The sequence below is a fragment of the Macaca thibetana genome, chromosome 16 (assembly GCF_024542745.1).
Source record: "Macaca thibetana thibetana isolate TM-01 chromosome 16, ASM2454274v1, whole genome shotgun sequence".
In the NCBI taxonomy this organism is placed as follows: Eukaryota; Metazoa; Chordata; class Mammalia; order Primates; family Cercopithecidae; genus Macaca; species Macaca thibetana.
In genome coordinates, this window is record NC_065593.1 from 47,036,131 (window position 1) to 47,053,510 (window position 17,380).

At 44.3% G+C, this 17,380-nt stretch overlaps 1 protein-coding gene across 4 annotated transcripts in view; it reads left to right on the forward strand.

The window, feature by feature from the left end:
• The window catches only part of CBX1 (chromobox 1), a 181,622-nt gene extending 171,149 nt beyond the window's left edge, over nucleotides 1-10,473 (forward strand). For all 4 annotated transcript variants that reach the window (XM_050762899.1, XM_050762896.1, XM_050762898.1 and 1 more), the window contains 4 exons: nucleotides 3,459-3,635; nucleotides 4,318-4,495; nucleotides 5,716-5,810; nucleotides 8,932-10,473. In XM_050762899.1, coding sequence (XP_050618856.1) covers nucleotides 3,496-3,635; nucleotides 4,318-4,495; nucleotides 5,716-5,810; nucleotides 8,932-9,076 — 558 coding nt within the window. In that variant the 5' untranslated portion in view covers nucleotides 3,459-3,495 and the 3' untranslated portion in view covers nucleotides 9,077-10,473. The remainder of the gene's footprint in view (nucleotides 1-3,458; nucleotides 3,636-4,317; nucleotides 4,496-5,715; nucleotides 5,811-8,931) is intronic.
• The last annotated feature ends 6,907 nt before the right edge of the window (nucleotides 10,474-17,380 follow it).

Consider the following 17,380-nt stretch of genomic DNA (forward strand, 5'->3'; position numbering starts at 1 on the left):
CTGAGACTATAAAGCATCTGTAGATGATATAGCTGATTCATAACAATGATCCTGATACATGTGAAAGGCTTATTATATTTCACGTAGTCTGTAGATGGACTCTTTTTCTTTTTCTTTTTCTGTTTTTGGCAGAGTCTCACTCTGTCGCCCAGGCTAGAGTACAGTGGCACGATCTCGGCTCTCTGCAACCTCCGCCTCCCAGGTTCAAGCAATTCCCCTGCTTCAGCCTCCCGAGTAGCTGGGACTACAGGCGCCCGCCACCACACCCAGCTAATTTTTATGTTTTTAGTAGAGATGGGGTTTCACCATGTTGGCCAGGCTGGTCTCGAACTCCTGACCTTGTGATCTGCCTGCCTTGGTCTCCCAAAGTGCTGGGATTACAGGCATGAACCACCACACCCGGCCTTGTAGATGGACTCTTTCTACATGCAGTCTGTCTGTACATGCCAGTTTTACAGTATTTAGAAAACTCAAGCAGAGAAGTAACTCTTTCTTCCTTGTCTTGGATTACCTGCCATCCAAGTAATTCTTTGGCCAGTTTTGTTGATCAATTTTGTTTCATTGATATAGCACCATCTACTGACAGAAATTGGTAATCTTTAAGTCTTTAAGTCTGTGAGAAGTCAGAGTTGGGTCCAGTAGCGCATGCCTGTTAATTCCAGTATTTTGGGGCCGGGCGCGTTTTTACAAAAAACTAGCCGGGTGAGGTGGCAGGCGCCTGTAATCCCAGCTACTCGGGAGGCTGAGGCAGGAGAATGGTGTAAACCCGGGAGGCGGAGCTTGCAGTGAGCTGAGATCCGGCCACTGCACTCTAGCCTGGGCGACAGAGCGAGACTCCGCCTAAAAAAAAAAAAAAAAAAAAAAAAAAAAAAATCCAGTATTTTGGGAAACCGAAGCAGGCAGGTCATTTGAGGTCAGGAGTTGGAGACCAGCCTGGCCAACATGCTGAAACCCCATCTCTACTAAATATACAAAAATCAACCGGGCCTGGTGGTGGGCACCTGTAGTCCCAGCTACTCAGGAGACTGAGGCATGAGAATCGCTTGAACCCTAGAGGCGTAGGTGAGCCGAGATAGCACCATTACACTGCAGCCTGGGTAACAGAGGGAGACTCTGTCCCCCTCCCTCAAAAAAGTGAAATTTGGATGAAGGACTAAATAGATTTGTAAGATTTATAAGATGAAGGACTAAAATTTCAACACTGGAAAAACTCTTAGATGTTACCCAGCTTGATGATGTATTTTATAAAGGAGTAAACTCAGATTCTATTATCTTTGATAACTACAATTCTGTTTTCCCCACACTTGTTTTCCAGATTATTACAGGGTTCCAGTTTAGAATTGCATGGTCATTCTGGCATTTTTGGGACTCTTCCTTAGTTTTTAGAAATAAATTGGAGGCCAGGTGTGATGACTCATGCCTGTAATCCCAGTACTTGAGGCTGAGGCGGGAGGATCACTTGAGCCTAGAAGTTTGAAACAAGCCTAGGCAACATAGTGAGAGCTTGTCTTTACTGAAAATTTAAAAAGTTAGCCAGGCATGGTGGCATACACCTGTGGTTCCAGCTACTCAGGAGACTGAGGTAGGAGGATCACTTGAGCCCAGGAGGTCAAAGCTGCAGTGAGCCATAATTACTTCACTGCATTCCAACCTAGGTGATAGAGACACTGTCTCAAAAAAGAAGAAAAGTTGTTAAATAAACTAAATACAATAAGTTAACAAGAAATTTGTGAATTGTAAGTTCAATTCAGAAAAGAGTGCATAAAGAACAAGAGAACTCAGCTGGGCACAGTGGCTCATGCCTGTAATCCCAGCACTTTGGGATTCTGTGACGGGTGGATCACTTGAAGTCAGGAGTTTGAGACCAGCCTGGCCAACATGGCAAAACCCTGTCTCTACTAAAAATACAAAAACTAGCTGGGCATGGTGGCACACACCTGTAGTCCCAGCTACTCAGAAGGCTGAGGCAGAAGAATCACTTGAACCCGGGTGGCAGAGGTTGCAGTGAGCCAAGACTGTGCCACTGCACTCCAGCCTGGCTGGAGTGAGACTCCGTCTCAAAAAAAGGGGGGTGGGGTGGGGCGGGGCTTGGTGGCTCATGCCTGTAATCCCAGCACTTTGGGAGGCCATCATGGGCGAATCACGAAGTCAGGAGTTCAAGACCAGCCTGGCAGCCTGACCAACGTGGTGAAACCCTGTCTTTACTAAAAATACAAAAATTAGCTGGGCATGGTGGCTCACACCTGTAGTCCCAGCTACTCATGAGGCTGAGGCAGGAGAATCACTTGAACCCGGGAGGCGGAGGTTGCAGTGAGCCAAGATTGTGCCATTGCACTCCAGCCTGGGCTGGCGTGAGACTCCGTCTTAAAAGAAAAAAAAAAAAAGGGCCGGGCAGGGTCATTCACGCCTCTAATCCCAGCACTTTGGAAGGCCAGGGCAGGCGAATCACGAGGTCAGGAGTCTCACTCTGTTGCCCAGGCTAGAGTACAGTCATGCGATCCTGGCTCATGACTGGCTAATTTTTGTATTTTTAGTAGGGACAGGGTCTTGCCATGTTGGCCAGGCTGGTCTTGAACCCCTGACCTCAGGCCATCTGCCCGCCTCCGCCTCCCAAAGTGCTAGAATTACAGGTGTGAGCCGCTGCGCCCGGCCTTCTGTGAGTTTAATGCAATATTTTAGCTACCATGCTCTTTTACAGATTTTTTGTGTGTGTGGAGATGGGGTCTTGCTATGTTGCCTAGGCTGGTCACACACTCCTGGGCTCCAGGAATTCTCCCACTTCGGCCTTCCAAAATGCTGGGATTGCAGATGTGAGCCTGCACGCGTGGCCCTAGCTACCATGCTTTATGGTAAAAGGAGTATTGGGAGCCTTTTTAAATGACAAAGAATGGGTATAAAAGTTGTAAATGGATACATAAGAATAAAGAAGTTTGCTGTGAAGGCCAGGCGCAGTGGCTCACACCTGTAATTCCAACACTTTGGGAGGCCGAAGCGGGCGGATCACCTGAGGTCAGGAGTTCGAGACCAGCCTGGCCAACATGTAGTGAAGTCCCGTCTCTACTAAAAAAAAACAAATACAAAAATTAGCTGGGCTTGGTGGCACATGCCTGCAGTCCCAGCTGCTTGGGAAGCTGAGGCAGGAGAATCACTTGAACCCAGAAGGCAGAGGTTGCGGTGAGCCGAGATTGTGCCACTGCACTCCAGCCTGTGCAACAAAGCAAGACTCCGTCTCTCAAAAAAAAGTTTTGCTGTAAGATTAATTGGGGCTGTTTTATGAGCTTTCTGACTGCACATATCAGAAAACTATTGTGTATCGAATGTGAGAATAGGCCTCACACTTATTGTAAGCAGCATATAATATTATCACCTGTCATGTCTCTGGTTTTCTTACCATCCAGATATTATCTAACCAATAAGAGTGCTCCCTAATTCCCTTTTTATTTCATTTATCATTTTAGCAGCGTCACCCTTTACACCAGAAAGCTGGCGGGCACTATGGGGAAAAAACAAAACAAGAAGAAAGTGGAGGAGGTGCTAGAAGAGGAGGAAGAGGAATATGTGGTGGAAAAAGTTCTCGACCGTCGAGTGGTAAAGGGCAAAGTGGAGTACCTCCTAAAGTGGAAGGGGTTCTCAGAGTAAGTTTCACTGACACAAGTAAATGTAGCCACCAGGTGTTTATCAGGAGTCTAGAGATGTATGAGACCTCCAGTGCTGTGATGGAAACTGTGTGACTCAGTCCCCACCTTCATGGCTTATTGTTTAATTAGGAACATGGCCTACAGCTTGTAATACAGAGCAGAATGACTTCTTTTTTAAAGTTCTTTCTTTTGAGACAAGGTCTCGCTCTGTCACCCAGGCTGGAGTACAGTGGTGCAGTCATAGCTCACTGCAGCCTCAACCTCCCAGGCTCAAGGTATCCTCCCACCTCAGCCTTCTAAGTAGCTAGTACCACAGGCATGCACCACCATGTCTCACTTAGTTGCCCAGGTTTGTCTAACTCCTGGCCTCAAGCAGTCCTCCCACCTGGGCCTCCCAAAGTGTTGGGACTACAGGCGTGAGCCACTGTACCCAGCCCATAGTGATTTCTGAGAAATATTGTGTGTGGCTATAGACCGATTTAAATTGACAAATAAAAGTCATTTGCCTTTGAAGGAAGCCAGTTTCTTAGCTTTCTATTTATACTAAAAAGCCTCCCCATTCCCCAAGAAATTTCAGCTTTTCCATGGACGTCTGAGCTCTTGTCCTCTTACGATTATCCTTAGTATGATTATACTTATTTTGAGTGAAAGTGTGACTTGCTGTGCCCTCTGGTTTCAGTGAGGACAACACATGGGAGCCAGAAGAAAACCTGGATTGCCCCGACCTCATTGCTGAGTTTCTGCAGTCACAGAAAACAGCACATGAGACAGATAAATCAGAGGGAGGCAAGCGCAAAGCTGATTCTGATTCTGAAGATAAGGGAGAGGAGAGCAAACCAAAGAAGAAGAAAGAAGAGGTAAGGATAGAAGTAAGAATTTTTACTGGCCCACAATTCAAACCACTGTCAAAGTAGTTTTGTTTTGCTTCTTCCCAGATATTAGCAGCCATCTCTTCTTAGTTCTGACATCTTAGGTAGGCTAATGCCTACAAAGTGAGAGTGTACTCTCATGAAGCCACATGATCTCTTACTTTTTTGTTTGTTTGTTTGTTTGAGACGGAGTCTCGCTCTGTCGCCCAGGCTGGAGTGCAGTGGCCGGATCTCAGCTCACTGCAAGCTCCACCTCCTGGGTTTACGCCATTCTCCTGCCTCAGCCTCCCAAGTAGCTGGGACTACAGGCGCCCGCCACCTCGCCCAGCTAGTTTTTTTGTACTTTTTAGTAGAGACGGGGTTTCACCGTGTTCGCCAGGATGGTCTCGATCTCCTGACCTCATGATCCGCCCATCTCGGCCTCCCAAAGTGCTGGGATTACAGGCTTGAGCCACTGCGCCCAGCCAGTCTCTTACTTTTTATCCATGGTACAGGAGCAGTAAATGGGATACTTGCTGGGGACAGATAAAAGGGCAAGTGAATTCATTCTTGTAAAAAACGGTTTTCAATGTTTAATCATTAAAGGTGTGAGGTAGCTATTTTGACTTAATCAGTACGTACCTTAAAGTAAGTTGTTTTTTGAGAGTGAAGAGATAGGTGTAAACATTGATTTTGCTTGGGCTGTATGTCCCTTTTCACATATGGGAAAATCTCATGCGCTTCAGACATTGATGAATAATCACTCCAAAGAATTCTAACAGCTCTCTTACTTTGAGCCAAGGTATTGGTGAAATATTGGCAAAAAAGTTTGTGTTTGGGCCGGGCACAGTGGCTCACACCTATAATCCCAGCCCCTTGGGAGGCTGAGGCGGGCGAATCACAAGGTCAGGAGATTAAGACCATCCTGACTAAATGGTGAATCCCCGTCTCTACTAAAAATACAAAAAATTAGCCGGGTGTGGTGGCATGCGCCTGTGGTCCCAGCTCCTCAGGAGGCTGAGGCAGGAGAATTACTTGAACCCAGGAGGCAGAGGCTGCAGTGAGCTGAGATCGCACCACTGCACTCCATCCTGGGCAACAGAGATTCCGTCTCAAAAAAAAAAAAGAGAAGAGTTTATGATTACATTAATCAGAGACACAGGAATAGTTCCAAGTCTAGATAATAGTCCCATATAGATAAAATTGTTCTACCAATCTTGTTTTTACAGTCAGAAAAGCCACGAGGCTTTGCTCGAGGTTTGGAGCCGGAGCGGATTATTGGAGCTACAGACTCCAGTGGAGAGCTCATGTTCCTGATGAAATGGTGAGTCGGCCAGTGGCTTTGTGTGGTTGTTTTTTTTCTTCTCCCATTGGTTTCATGCCAGAGGAAAAGAGCTGGACCTTCGAAATTCCAATCACCCAAGTGTGAAATTAAGATGGCATAGTCCTTCGATAGTGACCCTCGGCCTGACTGCCAACCTGGACTCATGAGTTACAGGTAGGAGCCCTTAGGAATCTTAGGTCTTTGCCCATATTTTTAGGAGGTGGGAGACAATCTAGAGTGGAAAGAGTGTGGGAAGGAATTACATTTCATTACGGTAAATAAAAGGGGAAAAAATGAAATGTGATTGGACCACCCTCTCTTTCTACCACCTCCTTAATAAAGATGAGGCTGGCCCCAGAATCAGAAACTCTGCTAAATTCTCAGGGTTAGGAAAGATTTTGTAGTTCTTCCCTTTGTCCTTAATTGTTGGATCCTTTTCAATTTGTGCAGATTCTACAATTACAGGATCAGCCAGCAGGGGTCAGCAAGGCTCCTTAACTGCTATTAAGCATAGAGCAAGCCTGCTTTTTTCCATTATGAGTATAAATACCAGTGATAGTAACACTCCATGAAACAGCCTAATGAAGATAGTTATCCCAGCAATCTCTGTAATTTTCCTACTCTGTCAAAAGAAGGCCATTCTTCCTATTTCTTGCTCATTCTCCCCACAAAGTGGATAGCAATCATTGTATTTAAAGTTAGGAAGGAATAATTCTAAGCCATTGCCAATGAAGGCAGCATTCTACAAACTTTGTCCTTTAAAATACACACACACACATACAATGTCTGTGGAGCTTTGTCCTTTTGTCAGTCCAGAACTTACTCTGAAACTTGTGTCTGTACTAATATTTTACAGTATGGCTGGAGGGGCCTAACTTTAGCACCACTGAAAGCCAGAGTCACAACTACCTACCTTATTCTCTTCCTATGTATTCCTTAGGTGGTTACTGAAGCTGCCCCTCTTTTAGCTGATTTATTGTTAACCTATAGGAGAAAAGTTCATTTTTAAGGTGCTGCTTAAGGGGTGGGAGAAGTTACACCATGAGTTACTCAGTCTAGCTAGAATATACTTTTTCTGCATGTGACCAGTGTGAGTTACAGTAGTATCTCCATATTGCTTAAGATTTGCACTCCTTTGGTTGACTTACTACTATCTTTTTTTTTTTTTGAGACAGAGTCTCGCTCTTTCGCCCAGGCTGGAGTGCAGTGGAGCGATCTCAGCTCACTGCAACCTCCGCCCCCCGAGTTCAACGATTCTCCTGCCTCAGCCTCTCAAGTAGCTGGGATTATAGGCACGCGCTACTACGCCTGGCTGATTTTTGTATCATTAGTAGAGATGGGGTTTCACCGTGTTGGCCAGGCTGGTCTCAAACTCCTGACTTCAGGTGAACCACTGCACCTGGCCGACCCACTGCTGTCTACAGGTTAAAACTGGATTTGACTATAAGACCAAGTACATTTTAAAAAGTTATTTTACTGGAGAATAGAGATTTCTGTATATTTCCAAAAGTAGTAAATATTTCTAGGGAGTGAAATGACTGAATTTAACTCAATGCTTGTTGTTCAGCTGTTAGCAAATGGCAGCATGCTTCAGATTCCCATTTCCCTCCCATTCTCTTGGGTCCATTGTTCAAAAACATAGATTATCAGCTTACTCTTCTGCTCCATGGGACTGTGTGGCTCTGGTTTCCTGTTGTTGAGGTTTTGGAGATTTGGGGTGGTGCTTTGTCAGAGATCTCATCAGGTGTCTCCTGCTTGCCTTATGCTACTGCTTCTGTCTAGGACATGCCTAGTAACCTGAAGACAATAGTTTTTGGGGGTTTTTTTGTTTTTTTTTTTTTTAAATGAGACAGAGTCTCGCTGTGTCACCCAGGCTGGAGTGCAGTGGGGTGATCTATGTTCACTACAACCTCCACCTCCCAGGTTCAAGCTATTCTTGTGCCTCAGCCTCCCGAGTAGCTGGAATTACAGGCACACGCCACCATGCCTGGCTAATTTTTGTATTTTTAGTAGCAACGGGGTTTTGCCATGTTGACCAGGCTGGTCTCGAACTCCTGGGCCTGCCCACCTTGGCCTCCCAAAGTGCTGGGATTATAGGCATGAGCTACTGCTCCCGGCCTCAGAGTTTACTCCTAATTCCCTTATAATGTGTATGATTTTCAAATTTTGAAAACATTTTAAAATTTAGAAAAATACAGCTCCCTCATTTCCTACCTCCCAATGTTGAAACATCATTTCAAAGCACCTGGAAGTTGTGTGAGGATAGCATTTGGAAGTGTCAGTGTAATTACGATTATGCAAAAATGTGTCCACCTTCATTTGCTCTGGCCAATGCCAGATGTGGTATTTAATCCTATTACAGGCCGGGCGTGGTGGCTCATGCCTGTAATCCCACTTTGGGAGGCTGAGGCAGGTGGATCACCTGAGGTCAGGAGTTCAAGATGAGCCTGGCCAATATCTTTCGTAAAGATGGCAAAACCCCATCTCTACTAAAAATATAAAAATTAGCCGGGCGTGGTGGTGTGCACCTACAATCCTAGCTACTAGGGGAGGCTGAGGCAGGAAAATCGCTTGAACCCAGGAGGCAGAGGTTGTGGTGAGCCGAGATCACGCCACTGTACTCCAGCCTGGGCAACAGAGTGAGACTCCATCTCAAAAAAAAAAAAAAAAAAAAAAGTCCTATGACAAAGCCAGGATTTCTCCGTGGGTTCTTATCAGCTGGGATATGGCTTTTGGAGGAGTGTGGTATCTTCTCTTCCCTCAGAGAATCTAGATAGCCTCTCTTCCTTCAGAGAATCTAGATAGCCTCTCTTCCTTCAGAGAATCTAGAGAGTCATGCTTTTGGGGGCCTTGCCCAGATGTTCAGATGTGATCGGTTAAGTCCATTGACCTTACTTTTGACATACACGAATCCCAAGAGGGAATTTTCAACAGGAGAGGATGTCACTCTGAGGATGTCACTTAACATAAAATTGCCAGTAAATGCTGCTTGGGCCACATTTTCGTTGTTCCCTAGCCAATTTTATAAAATTACTATTTTTAAAGCACTATCCCGTGGGTTAGTGCTTAGGATAGACCACCAGCACCTGGTCTCAAAGTCTCTCTTTGCTTTATTCTGCAGGAAAAACTCTGATGAGGCTGACCTGGTCCCTGCCAAGGAAGCCAATGTCAAGTGCCCACAGGTTGTCATATCCTTCTATGAGGAAAGGCTGACGTGGCATTCCTACCCCTCGGAGGATGATGACAAAAAAGATGACAAGAATTAACGCTCCTGAGTACCAGCCCCTGTCACATCTGACTGGGTTTCAAGTGGGAAGGGAAGGAGTTCTACTTGTCTTGACACCATAGAGGTGGCTTGAGAAGATGTCCTTTGAAGAGCCAGTATAGTTTCTGTGCCCTGCAGCAGCCCAAGTGCTTTAAAGCCGTTTCAAGCTGTATAGTTTGCACACCCATCCCAGTGGAGGGGAAAGGGGATAAGTGTTTCAAGGCAACCTTTTCTGCACTTTGCTGAGAAAAGCAAAGGGCCTTCTATGAAGGACAAAACTTGCAGAATTGGGTGTGTGGGAGAGCAAAAAAATACTGTAGATCTTCAAAGAGCATCTCCACAACCCACAGCCTTCTTCCCAATAGTGTTAACTCTGCATTTTTACAGCGTAGCATGTGTGTAGTCTTTGGCTATTACTGGTGTATTATTTGGGGGAGGGATGGGGAGGGGAGAAAGGGAGATGGGTAGCATCACTTTGATTAACATTTGGGGCCTGATAGGGGAAATGGTGAAGCAATGGAAAAGAACAGACAACTAATGATTTGCTTCTATGTCCAGAATATTTTACCTTAAAAAAAAAAAAAAAAAAAAAAAGTCATTGGCACCATAAATAAGGACTGTGAGAGACTGTTTAAAAGCTGTGAATGTCTGAAACCTATAAGCCAAGGTGTTCCCTGCCTAAACTTATTGCTGTTCCCACAAAGGACTAAGCCAGTTCATAAGTTACCAAAGTTGCCATTTTGGAGATGGAAATTGATGAGGAGGGAGGAAAGTCTTTTATTGGAGAGTATACAGTACAAGCAGATCATTCTGTCTCAGAGGTGCTAATAAAATTAGAAGACCCTTTCTTTTCCAGTAACGAAGTTATAAATATCAGCTTGTTCATCCAAGCCACTGGCTGAGGTGTTAGGGAAGAGGAAGAGGGTGGTAGAGGAGATAAGACAGTAGGGAAAGACAAGGGCCCGTGCTCTTAGTGGGGAAACCTCTTGGAGCCGTTCTCTTTTTTGAGTTTTGAACTCTGAAACCATTGTTGGCTTCAGTCACTGACAGCACAAGTTTCACTGAATTGATCTAAGAGTTTAGTGATTTCAAAAGCCTTGGTCTCAGGAGAAGATTAAACTTCCATATTGGGCAGTGGTTCACTTTAAAACACACACACACACACACACACACACACAATTTTTTAAGAAATCCTAAGAAGTAACTGATACCCAAAATGCTCTGTCTTGAGTCATGAGATCCATCAGTTCTTGATATTGTCTAGACTTGCATCTAGAGCTACATTGTAAAATCCTTTTAGGCATGTGTTAGATTTCTGTGTAAACTTTGTTTAAATGTAAACTTCATACTACACTGTCAGTTTTTGTCTTAATAAAACTATAGATTTATAATCCCTGATTTCTGTCTTAAGTCTTACCAGGAACTCTTCTTGCCTTATAGGTTCAGCCTGTTGGAAATGGCTTCCTCACTTGGATGGTTTTATTTCTTGAATACTGTAGGCTTGAAAATCTAGTGTCTGGCCTGAATCTTTAAGTGGTCGCACCATATTAATTTAGTAAATACTTAATAGGCATTTATCAGGTGCTGCAGAGATTGTAAAGATGGTCGCATCATGCTGTCTTCAGTATTGCCAAAAGTTTATTGAGCACTCTGACCTGACAGCACTTCCAAACTATGGTACATTTGGAAACATGGGTTTTTAAGTTAGGTTTAGATCCTGCCTCTGGTATGTAATAGATTATATGACCTAAAATCTACTTCTCCAAAATTTTCCAGGAATTGGCCCCGTGTTTGAGCACTGACTTAAAATGTCATTTTTTGCCTATGATTTTTTTTTTCCTTTGTGAGACAGGGTCTTGCACTGTCACCCAGGCTGGAGTACAGTGGTGTGATCTCGGCTCACCACAACCTCTGTCTCCTGGGTTCAAGCGATTCTCTTGCCTCAGCCTCCTGAGTAGCTGGGACTACAGGCGCGTGCCACCACACCTGGCTAATTTTTAAATTTTTTTAGTAGAGACTGGGTTTTGCCATGTTGGCCAGGCTGGTCTTGCACTCCTATCCTCAGGTGATCCACCTGCCTCAGCCTCCCAAAGTGCTGGGATTACAGACGTGAGCTACTGTGTCTGGCCTTGGACTTGTCTTTTTTTTTTTTTTTTTTTTTTTGAGACAGAGTCTTGGTCTGTCGCCAGGCTGGAGTGCAGTGGCGCAATCTCAGCTCACTGCAACCTCCGCCTCCTGGGTTCAAGCGATTCCCCTGCCTCATCCTCCTGAGCAGCTGGGACTACAGGCGTGCGCCACCACACCCGGCTTTTTTTTTTTTTTGAGACAGAGTCTTGGTCTGTCGCCAGGCTGGAGTGCAGTGGCGCAATCTCAGCTCACTGCAACCTCCGCCTCCTGGGTTCAAGCGATTCCCCTGCCTCATCCTCCTGAGCAGCTGGGACTACAGGCGTGCGCCACCACACCCGGCTAATTTTTTGTATTTTAGCGGAGACAAGGTTTTACCATGTTGGCCAGGATGGTCTCGATCTCCTGACCTCGTGATCCACCCACCTCGGCCTTCCAAAGTGCTAGGATTACAGGAATGAGCCACCACACCCGGCTGACTTGTCATTTCTGTAACGGAAATGGGATTTCCACTGAGATCAAATCAGTGTAACAGTTGAGTACTACTCACTCGTGCAAAGCATTTGTTTAAAATAAACTGATGTGTAGATACTTTTTTCAGAAAGCCGCCTCAGGAAAGTTCTCAGGAGACATAAATGGACCTTGGGAGCCTTACTGAAGGTCTGGGTCACAGGCCTTCCTGCACAGAGGTCTGAGTGTGTGCCCTGGTGGTGATTGGCAGTAGCACAGCCATTGGTAGCTAATTAAGGGAGTTTAAGTGGAGGTGTTCTGGTTCTGTTCTGCACCATCGGATGCACTGAAATGAAACTACAGCCTTGGTTTGTATCCCAAATGGACTGCTAGTCAACTTTGGCCTTAACCTTTGGAACTGACTGACTTGTCATTTGTGGCATTCCTGAGCTGTTGTAAAAACTGTATCATTCTCCCCCAGAGAAAACAGTAATACTGATATGCATGCAGTGAAAACTGAGTTGAAGCTAGATAGTCACAATTTTGTTATTTTCAAAAGCCAGTTAGCATATTACTAGATCAATGGTTTAAGGATCAACTTTTTTGATTGTTGAGACCACAAATGCAAACTGCTACAAATATAAATAGGCACAACAAATAAGTCAGCTTGAGAAAGTATTCAGAGAATATTTCTTTGTTTTTTGTTTGTTTGTTCTTTTGAGACAAAGTCTCGCTGTCACCCAGGCTGGAGTACAGCGGCACCATCTTGGCTCACTGCAGCCTCCGCCTCCTGGGTTCAAGCGATTCTTCTGCTTCTGCCTCCCAAGTAGCTGGGACTACAGGCATGCCCCACCACACCTGGCTAATTTTTGTATTTTTGGTAGAGATGGGGTTTCATCATGTTGGCCAGGCTGGTCTTGAACCCCTGACCTCAAGTGATCCATCTGCCTTGGCTTCCCAAAGTGCTGGGATTATAGGAGTGAACCACCACTCGCAGCCAAAGAGTATTTCTTCAGGCAGTGGAAAAACATGTTTGTTGGACGGTTTCCATGAAATTGCACCATCATAGACCTCCTGCCCAGGCATTAAAGAGGCAATAAATTATCTCAGTTACTATTAGAAAAGGGGAGCTTGCTAATATTGTGACATCATTATTACCTGAGGTGTCTTGTACTGGTAGAGCCAGTAAAACAAAAATCTTGCTCCTCCATTGCCTTAAGTTTCTATTTAATATTGTAAATGGATAGAATAATGATCACAGAAACACTCTAGACAGTGCTGAGGAATAATTGTTCCTGCATTTAATATCGTTTGAAAATTTTGATGACCAATTTTAAGTAATTTTTAGCAATTAAATTTTTATTTTTTGCGGGGGGAGAGAGATGGTCTCTGTCACCTAGTCTAGAGTGCAGTGGTGCTACCACGGCTCATGGCAGCCTCATCCTCCTGGGCTAAAGAGATCTCCCACCTCAGCCTCCTGAGTAGCTAGGACTACAGGTGTGTGCTGTAATGCCCAGCTAATTCTTTTTTTTTTTTTTTTTTTTTTAACTTTTAGTAGAGATGGGGGTCTCACAATGTTGCCCAAGCTGGTCTCGAACTCCTGGGCTCAAGCAGTCCTGTCTCTGCCTCTCAAAGTGTTAGAATTACAGGTGTAAGCCACCGCACCTCGCCTAATTAATTTTTAAATACCTATTTTCAGATATGACCTTATATTCCAGAACTCTCAATTCTGTGGTGGTCATAGACTTGGCTCAATTTGATCTTAAACTTTCGCCATTTGGGGTTTGTCTGTGTGCTTGGCACATCTTTATGGACTGTGGCATTGGGAATCTGCATTATAAAGCAATTATTTCTCATAGTAAAAGGGAAAATGATGGCTCAGATTAATGTGCAAGTTGGGTCTTCTGATGAAGATATGTCCTCATTTATAATTTAAAGCTGATAGAACTGAACTAAGTCCAGGCTCAGTATTAGCATTCAACTTAATAAAGGAGTCTTGGCTTTCAGCAGTAGGAAACTGATCAGGGAGAGGCATCCTAGTGTTTTGGTGTGGGATTACAGGAGTTTGTTAGAGGAGAGCCTAAGATCCCAAGACAACTTGTCAGTCTGTGGATCTGCATATCACCTTGTTTTGACGATGTCCAGCACTGAGGTTTTTTCCCCAAAAGTTACTGCTATCCTATCTAGTATGTGAAGTTTAAAGTTACTTGTCTCTTTTATGGATGACTTAATTGACCTTGGCCTTATATGTTTACTGTTGAATAAACTGCTGAATGTTGAAAGCAAATGAAATGTGAAACAAAACCATCCTGCTGGGATGAAAAGCACAGTTGGCCCTGCTTTGTGGGGGCAAGCAGAGCAGTGCCTTTTAAAGGCTTTTTTTTTTTTTTTTTTTTTCCCTTAGGCTAATGAGGTGGCAAAAGTGAGGGAAGGCTGAATATCAAGTTTAGAATAGGTGCTGACAATTCAGCTTCTATAGTTTTTGGTTGTATTAAATAACCTGTTTTAAAATATACCAGTGGCACAACTGGGTCTGCCTTGTGACCTTGTTGGTTTGTATGGTGGTTTGTGATAGTACCAAAGCCACTGTTTACCCCAAATGGATTTTTAAATCCTAGCTGACTTTGACCAAGCCTGCCCTTTTTGCTATTTGCATAGTTAGGGTCAGGCTGGGCAACTTTGAGGCCTGGCTTTGGGACACTAGCCCATTGCTTCAATTACTGCTTTAGCCCCTAACTGAGAATTGGAAAGTTCAAGTCAATTGTATTAGCCCAGTTACACTTGTGTTTGACACAAAAGGCAGAATGCCAACTCCTTGGTCTATTCTCCACCTCTCCCCAAGTGAACTAGATTTTTTGTTTCCTTAGTTGAAGAGCATCTAGAATTAAGTAAAAAATATTGTGCAACCTATCTCCATTCTGCAGTTTAAGTTAGGCTAGAAAAGAAGCAGCTTTAAGACTGGGCGCAGTGGCTCACACCTGTAATCCCAGTACTTTGGAGGCCGAGGCGGACAGATTGCTTGAACTCAGGAATTCAAGACCAGCCTGGATAACATGGCGAAACCCTGTCTCTACTAAAAATACAAAAATTAGCCGGGCATGGTGGTGCACGCCTGTATGCCAGCTACCAGGAGGCTGAGGTGGAAGACTAGCTTGAGCCTAGAGGCAGTTTTACAGTGAGCCAAGATCACGCCACTGCACTCTGGCGTGGGTGACAAAGCTAGACCCTGTCTCCAAAAAAAAAAAACCAAAACAGCTTTAAGACCTTTGTTGGTATGGTATATTCAAAAAGGAAGACAAAGACTTCTATCCAGCTAATTTTTGAAAACAGCCCTCTTTTGCAAGGTACCAGATTCTCACACTACTCCAGAGACAATATGTGTACTAAATTCTGTTTCTCAGCTAATTCAGGCAGACACGAAGTGAACAGAACAAGGACTAGAACTTGTAGTGTTAAGTTTCACACATACCCCATAGTCCCCAAATGCTCATTCTCCACTCCAAAGTTCAGAGCCAGAGGCAAGGAAGATGATTGACTTCAGTGTAATACAGTAAAGGTAAAAAGAAAGGTTATTTTGGTATACTGACAAAATGACAAGTTGAAGGTTTGTGGGTCCCTTTCACTTAACAGAGGAGAATCTGTGATAGAAAAGGCTTAACTACTCACGATCATGAAGCACATGGGTTTTGCTACAGAATTTCTATACTTGGCTGGGAAAATGACTCAGAAGCAGACACCAATCTAGTACCTGTGTTTGTATACATATGGTACATCAATATGGAAACAGGCTTTTTGCTGTCCACCTGTTCACCACGGTGTGCCCTAAACTATATTTAGTGTGAGCTTCTAAAGTTGTTGCTCTTGGTCAGTGCCTACAGGATGAGGTAGGTAGTGGACCTGAGGATACTGGGGATGTTTTTTTCCATAAGGAACTGTTTGCCAAGCAAACGTGAAGAGGGGCAGCAAGATTTGGTTTAGCTGGGGGTTATAAAAGCAGGGATGAGGCCAGCTTGACAAGGCTCTATGGAAGCTAACTCCCTGTTCACCAGACTAATTATTACTCAGCTTTCCCCAGTAAGGGTGGGGAAATGTCAACTATGGAGGCCAGTCTTGATGACACTGAAGCATGTCTCTAGATCACGATTTTCCCTCTATAGTTCACTATTCTATTTTTATTGATACTGAAACAGCCCCACCTTCATTGGTGAGATCTGTGCAGGGCAGAGGTTGAAAATATGGGTCTATTTCCATCTCCTTAACATGAGTAAGATGTGAGAAAAAATCAGTTTGGAATGAAGCCTACAACTGCTGAAGTCAAGACAAAGCTTTCCCACACCCACCCAAGTCAGTCAGCCTGAAGAGTTTGGTCCGTTTGTTAAGCCTAAGTCCTGTTGGTCTCCCAGCCTTCCGCCAGGACCTCTTCTCACTTCCTGCCATAGGTAGATAGCTAGTAGTAGCAGCCCTTCCACGGGCCTTACTTGAGTCCTCCTATCTTCCTGCCAGAAAGAGGCTGGAACACCCACTCTACCTGCCAACAGAAAGAGGTCAGCCCCACAGCAGTGCTGACCAACTTGGCCCCATGCCCCAGCTAATCATCATGATCCTAGACAAAACTATACATCTCTCTAATGGTGGGGGGGCTGCTAACAAAAATATTCCTTTTTTTTTTGAGACGGAGTCTTGCTTTGTCACACAGGCTGGAGTGCAATGGCATGATCTTGATTCACTGCAATCTCCGCCTCCCAGGTTCAAGCAATTCTCCTGCCTCAGCCTCCCGAGTAGCTGGGATTACAGGCGAGTGCCACCACGCCCAGCTAATTTTTGTATTTTTAGTGGAGATGGGGTTTCACCATGTTGGCGAGGCTGTTCTCGAACTCTCGACCTCGTGATCCGCCTGTCTCGGCCTCCCAAAGTGCCAGGATTACAGGCGTGAGCCACCATGCCCAGCCAACAAAAATATTCTTACTCGGACCAGGGACAACACTAGCAACAGGATTAAGAGGAATTTTTCAAATCTCTTAAGTCTTTTAAGTTAAAAAAAGGTTGCAAAATAAGGTAACAGTTATAGCCTAATTACTGAACAAAAATACACAGTCATGTGCTGCATATTTCATCAATGACAGATCACATATATGATTATGGTCCGATAAGATTATAATACCCTATTTATACTGTACTTTTTTTTTTTTTTTTTTGAGTCAGGGTCTTACTCTGTCACCCAGGCTATCACCAGGCTGGAGTGCAGTTGCATAGTCTTGTTGCGGGTACAGGCATTGAGTTACTGCACCCAGCCTATACTGTGCCTTTTCTATGTTTAGATACACAAGTACTTATCATTGTATTTCAGCTGCCTATAGTATTCAGTATAGCAACATGCTGTACAGGTTTGTAGCTAGGAGCAATAGGCTGTATAGCACATAGGCTAGCTGTGTAGTGGGCACTACCATTTAAGTTTGTGTGAGTACACCCTGACAAAATTGTCTAACAAGGCATTTCTCAGAATGTATGTTGGCCGTTAAACAACACATGACTGTATATACATTTCTAGGAAGGGTACAAGAATATTAAAACTAAATTTTACTTTTCACAGTTTACCCTTCTATATATAATTTGTGTTTAATTACCGGTATGAGTGTTTTTCAGACTTTTTTTTTTTTTGAGATGGGAGTTTTGCTCTTGTTGTCCAGGCTGGAGTGCAATGGCACGCTCTCCAGCTCACCGCAACCTCCAC